Source organism: Micromys minutus (genome assembly GCF_963924665.1).
Source record: "Micromys minutus genome assembly, chromosome: 16".
Lineage (NCBI taxonomy): Eukaryota > Metazoa > Chordata > Mammalia > Rodentia > Muridae > Micromys > Micromys minutus.
In genome coordinates, this window is record NC_137985.1 from 48,814,373 (window position 1) to 48,820,720 (window position 6,348).

General features: G+C 53.8%; 1 protein-coding gene across 2 annotated transcripts; it reads right to left on the reverse strand.

Annotated features, from left to right (window-relative positions):
- Positions 1-349: 349 nt before the first annotated feature.
- On the reverse strand, positions 350-3,231 carry ISLR (immunoglobulin superfamily containing leucine rich repeat). 2 transcript variants are annotated; one of them, XM_080930355.1, is made up of 2 exons: positions 3,061-3,231; positions 350-2,319 (listed from the first exon to the last, which is right to left on the reverse strand). In XM_080930355.1, exon 2 carries the CDS (start codon positions 2,309-2,311, stop codon positions 1,025-1,027), a length of 1,287 nt encoding a protein of 428 aa, XP_080786481.1. In that variant the 5' UTR covers positions 2,312-2,319; positions 3,061-3,231; the 3' UTR covers positions 350-1,024. The 2 variants fall into 2 exon arrangements, with proteins under 2 accessions (XP_080786481.1, XP_080786480.1); XM_080930354.1 differs by lacking the exon at positions 3,061-3,231 and adding an exon at positions 2,516-2,628.
- Between the last annotated feature and the right edge of the window lie 3,117 nt (positions 3,232-6,348).

Sequence of the window (6,348 nt, forward strand, 5' to 3'; positions counted from 1 at the left end):
CCTCCTCCTGCCCGATCTGTCCCCAACCATATTCTCTATTCCTGACACTCTTCTTGGGGCTACAACCCAGGCCTTCCCATCGCCTTTTAAACTCTTTCCCAAATGTAGAAAGCAATGTACAGGTTTCCATCTCCCTCCTATCATGGGCTAGTTTGAAGACAGAAAATCTGCAGCCTGGCTCATGTTAAGGCTTAGTATTGACTCTGGGCTTCTTCTCCCATGCCACCTGAAATTCTGCACATATGTCCTCCGGTCCTTGTCCTTACAAATGGCCATCCCATATTCTGATAAAGACTCTTTGATCCCAACAGAATTCCAAGAAGACGAAAGCAGGGCATCAGAAATACCGTTTATTTTTTTTCTGTTACCCAGACTGGCTAGCCTCTTTGGAGGGGCAGGCTACTGGTGCATACTTGGAAAGACAGGAGGAGCAAGTGTCTCAAGAGGCAGGCACAAGCTGTGGGACTTGGGGGTGAGAGGAGAGATAGGCCCAGCCAGGGATGATGTCCACATCTCATCAGAGAGCATCATGAGGACAGGGAGAGCTTTTAGCCTTCCCGGCGCTTGCCTCTGGCACTTCCTTTCCAGATCCTCAACTGGCCACTCCAGACCCCCTTCTAGGCCCAGCCCCAGTGCCCACCTGGATGACTTCCACAAGCCCCTTACCTCTGTGATCTAAAACTCTCAAAGTAGGTCAGGTTAGGGCATCATTGTTGCCCTGTTAGCATGCTGCCCCTGCTTTGGAGCACAGGCAATGCTGTTAGCCGCAATTAGCACTAGAGGCAGTGAGTTTGGGGATATAGTTCTGTCCTAGCTGCTAATTCTGAGCAGATCTGCAAGTTGGAGTAATGAGTGGCCTGGAAGAGCTTAGGGATGTGGCAGGAAAACGTGAAGTCCCCGGGTTAACCTCAGGCCTCACCAGTTCCCAGACCTCGTGGTACTAAGAAAGAACATTGGCAGGAACGCGGTCAGGGGGAGTCGGGAAGGCCCTGGGGCTGCTCTAGCCAACCAGGGCAGGGTGTAGTTAGAAGCAGAAAAGGAAGAGAATAAGCAGGCTTTGGCCTAGCAGGAGTAGGGCTGAGAGCTGCTGCGCAGGCCTTCCTTCGGCTGCTATCGCGGCCTCTGGGGGCCCAGCACGGCTGAGGTAAATGATCACCACATTGTCTTCTGGTCCGGACGGCTGCACCTCATTGTCAACCGTGTAGCAGCCCTTGCCCTCCACTGCTTTGCCGTGGAACTTGTGCCCTACTGCATCCTCCCCCCCCTCGCCTGGAGTGGCCAATGCCACATTTACAGAGCTTTCAGCACTGCCTAGCTCATTGGTGGCCAGGCAGCTATAGGTGCCTTCCTCCAGCTTGCCAAAGTCAGGGATAAGCAGGCTGCCATTAGCAAAGGCTTGGAAGCGTGGCTGCCCACTGGCTGCAAGGGCACCAGGCAGGGCACGTCCATCAGTGCCTACGTTAGGACTGGCGATCTCCACCGTGCCTCCTGGGGTGTGAATATGCCAGTGAAGCTGGGGGACCGGCTGTCCATCCACGTCACAGTGGAGTGCCAGTACGAAGCCAGGCCGTAACTCTGCTCCATCTTGGCTGGGCTGATAGCTTAGTTGCACCGAGGGTGCTGAGCAAGGCAGGGGCGGCAGGCGGCTTAGTGGGGTACCCTTCAGCACATGGGGTGAAGTACAGGCAATGTTGTCCTGTTCTGGAATAGACACCGCCGTGGCCAGGGCCCATGTCTTGAACCACACGATGCCACAGGTGCAGTCGAAAGGGTTGTCATTGATCTGCAAGTGGGACAGAGCGGTGAGCGGCGCAAAGGTGCCCTCGGCCAACGCATGCAGGCGGTTGTGATTGAGCTGCAGAGAACGCAGGGCATGGAGGCTGCGGAAGGCATCGCGGGGGATGAAAGCTAACTCATTGCTGTCCATCTTGAGCAGCTGCAGACCACTGAGGTTGTGCAGGTCGCTCCAGGCAAACTCAGAGATGAGGTTGTGGCTGAGGTCCAGACTCTTGAGGTGGCCCAGAGGGGCCAGAGCACCAAGAGCCACGGAGCGGATCTCATTGTGTGCCAGCCACAGTGACTGCAACAGGGGCACTTCCCTGAAGGCCCCCTCCGGCAGGCCTGGCAGCTTGTTGGCGGACAGGCTCAGTGTGGTCACATTGGCCGGGAAGCCTGGTGGGACACCCTCTAGGTCACGATAGGCACAGTCTGCAATCTGGAAGCCATACTTCTTCCCACAGTCACAGGGTTCTGGACAAGCTCGCACCAGGTTCAGGAGAACAGCCCAGCAGAGCAGGCACAGTGCCCGCATGGTATGTCCTACGGGGAAGGGCATGCCACCTGGGTGAGCCTAAGGATTCATAGAAAAGACTTGTCCCTCCTCAGATCCCTGCCCAAACTCTCCCCATTCGAAGGCCCTGTTCCATATAACCCAGCCGAAATCCAATACCACCCAACCCACCACCCTTGCCCCACAGGAGAAGAAACCGTGGCCCAGAGGAGGGCTGGAACTTGCCAAGGTCGCGCAGGCAGGCAGGGTGAAGACAGGCTGGAAGTGGACCCCAGCTTCTCCTTTGCACACAGCTCTTTCTGCGCCTGTTCCTAGCTGACTTTATGACTTGAAATCTGTTTTCCAGCCACCCCCTCCCCCAGCACTTCACAGAACCTCCCTTCTGCCCTCCCACATCCTGGCTACAGCCCCTCCCACTAGAGCCCCCCATAGGTATGTTTTGCTGCCCTGGTCCAGACAAGGCCCCTTGTGCAATGCACATACACACCCTCCACCCCTCCCACTCTGCGGCCTGTTCAAACTACCCCAGGCAGCTGCCTAAATAAACCAGCTAGGACCTCTCAGCTAAAGGGGGGTGGTGGTGGCAGAGGCTCAGCCCAAATGCAGCTGGGAGTTCTGGGGTTGAGACTGTCCAAGCAGATGCTCTCTGAACAGCTCTGAGTAAGAGCCTGTTCCAAGTCCCTTAAACCCACAGAGATGTGCTGAGAACACGCCTCCAACTCCCTCACCCCCAGCCACGGGGGCAGGAGGGGGCTTCTTTCCTGACTCACCTCCAAACTGGTCTTCTGAAGTCAAGCTGAGCAGCTTTTAAGATGGAACCAAAGGACCCAAGGACTGAATTGTTTGCAAGTCCACAGGACCAGGACCGCTGGGGCAGGAACAGAATGCTGGAGGAGGGGGCTCGATAGTTTGCACACCCTACGGAACAGGATGCCTGGGCTAGCGCTGAGCAGGCCCTGCTAGACTCCTTTCAACAAAACAAAACTGAGTTTCAGCAACAGGGAGTCTGCTTCATAAATGACACTAGAAACTGAACAGGGAAAGAGGCCAAATTTGAGGTTGTTCATGTGTGTTTCTTTTTTTTTTTTCTCTCCCTCTCTCTCTCCTCTCTGAAGTTCCAACTTCCTTAAAGCCACAGCACTATCTGGGCAGGACCCAAGAAAAGATGAGGCCAGAAAGTGTTTTTGGTTTTTGTTTTAAATGGGGGAAGGGTGAGAAACTGGATCTCAAGGGAAGTGGGAAATTTCTAACCTGTCTTCCAACAAGAAAAAAAGAAGAGGCCCCTTTCCCCCTGCCTGGCTGTTCTGGTGTCTGTGTGCGCAGCTGAGCTTGTGCTGTGGGTTTGGTGGTGGTGGGGAGTGGATGTCACTGTGTGTGGATGAGTCTGTATGTTAGGAACTTGCAGAAGGAGACTCTGCGTTCCTGAGAATTTGAGTCTGTGGGGATGCTTTTGTGTGTCTGTGTGATGATGTGTTTGTATAGGGACGTGACTTAGTCTTTCTGTGAGTGTGTATTCCTTTGCATCTGTGTGTGTGTGTGTGTGTGTGTGTGTGTGTGTGTGTGTGTGTGTGTGCTGGGGCTTCTTAATGAAAAACTATGAGGTCCAAAGTGAAGGAAACAGTCATCAAGCTCTAGCCCCTGGGCGAGAAGCCAAAGTATTAGGCCTTTTTTTTTTTAAGTAAATATGTCCTGAAGGCTGAGGCTCTTGGGCAGGGAGTTCCAAAAGCACCAGCCCAGCCCCACTCTGAGTGGGCTGTATGTGCAGGCAAGATGACAGAGATGACTGTGTGTCTGACAGAGAGCAGAACTCAGCCTTGGCAGAGGTGTCACTGGCTGGGGATTCTGAACACCCTGGCTTACAGACAAAGCATCCAGGACCCAGCACCCAGAGCAATGCTGAGAGGCCTCGCTTCAGGGACGGTCCCTGTGGCTCAATCCCCTCGGTGTTGAAGTCCTGTAACATGCTAGACAGTGTGATGAGCTTTGTCATGTCTGGATTCTGCCATCCCACACTGTGTGAAAGGGGCAGGCAGCTGCATCTCGTGGGGCGGATGTGAGGCTTTTCTCTCTAAGCATGAAGGATCACGGGTAGGAATGGGGCGAGGATGAGGTCCAAGTCAAGGGAATTGGAGGAGTACTGAAAGACAAGGGAGCCAGGAAAAACACTTCCTAGCGTGGACCCCTTTGCCCCCGACAGAATATACCTGTCTGTCTCCCCCTAGTTGCCTTCGCCCATGCTTCCTCTTCTTGTCTGCTAACCTGATAGGTTCTGCTTGTCCTCTCAGTGAGGCCAAGGGAATGTGGGTATTGTCATTGTCTGGAAGTATACAAGGAGCCCCATCCTGGTTCCTCACGTCCCCTGCCTGTCATGAAGCTGTCGGAAGACCCCAGAGTGCTGCCTGCAGACACCAAGTCTGAAGCTAAGGAAGTGATTGTAGCTGTACCCTTCTCTCCTCTCCTGCCCCCAGAAAGCCTTCTCTTGTACCTTGCTTAGTGTGTGGGAGAGTTTGGGGCAAGTCCTGAATTGTGTTGGATAAGCAGAGGCTGGAGGCCTACATGTCCAGATTCACCAAGGCAGGGGAATCAGCCCAGTGTTTGTCAGGGACAACTCATTGTGATTAGGGCCTGGCTGGGTTTCTCAGAACTCAGCCACACTCATTCACTCACTGCACAAATCCCGTGTCATCAGCCCCACCTGCAGGACCCTCCAAGGAGCTCCAAGTTCCCCCTCTACCCCACTTTCCTAAAGTTCGCCCAAGGGACAGATCAGCCACCCTCCCCATCCCTCGACCCCCTCTGCTGCGACTGCTTCCTCCTGCCAGAGACATAGAAACCAAGCAGTGCATGACTTTATTCTCAGCACTCAGGAGGCAGACGCAGGCAGATCTCTGTGAGTTCCAGGCTAGCCTGGTCTACAGAGTTCAAGGCCAGCTGGAGTTGGGGGAACTAAAAGAAAAAGGCAGAGAAAGAAGAGGAGGAAGAGAAAGAGGAGGGAGGGAAGGAAAGGAAAGGAAAGAACAAAAAGAAAAGGGAACCACTTCACCATCCAGCCTTCTGAGGCCCCTAAGCCTGGTATGGTCCTCTCACTGAGGGATCTCACTGGCTGTCCAGCCTTCCCTCCCCTACGCTTGCTCTCATCTGCAGTCATCTGTCCTTCCACGGGTAGACAGACAGATGCCTTATCTTGCAGCCTGCTGTTGAACCTGGTACCCAGAAGTCCTTGGGTGTATGAATGAGTTGTGGGGTCATCAGATGCCACAAAGGAGCATTTTAGGGTTCATCTGTTCTCCTCCTTGTGGCACTAATGGGGACTCCTAGGCCAGATGGGAGGAGGGATGTGCCCAAGGAAAGTTCCTTACAATGAGGACATTTCAGGGATGTTTGTGTAGGATGTCAGGGAGACAGACTTTTCAAGGATGCAAGGCCCTTACGATCTGTCCCAGGAACAGCAGGTCTGGCCTTCTTGTTCCCTATCAGCAAAACTCTTGATGGTAGCCAAGCCCCAGTCCCTAGAATTCCATTTTGGAACATCCCTGGAGGCTGAGGGCAGGCGAAACAAGTGAGGGTGACTTATCCAGGGTGGCCCACCCAAGCAGAGGAGACTATATGTATAGTCACCAGTAACTCTCAGCATCAGCCCATATCCAACTATGATTGCCAGGGTACAGGGGTGTCTGCTCGGCCACCGGGAGACAATGAAACAAAGGCTAGATCAGAGCACGCACCATCTGATGACCTTCTATACCATATAATGACCCTTTACACATGGGGCATGTACATCACCCCCCCTACACACACACACACACACACACACACACACAGCTGTTAAGGACACAACCTCTTCAAGCAACTGTTTCCTATTCCATGGGTAACTCAGATGAAGCTCTTCCTGCAAAGGCCACTCCAAAGGATACAATATAGCAAGCCAGAAGGGCTAGGAACAGAGTTCCGGATCTCCCCCCAGCCTGTTGCTCTCTCCCTGCCCACCGCTGGGGCCATCCTTGCTTGGGTCAGAGTAGGCCCTGGGAGGATCTGTGAAACTTTGTCACCTAGAGGCC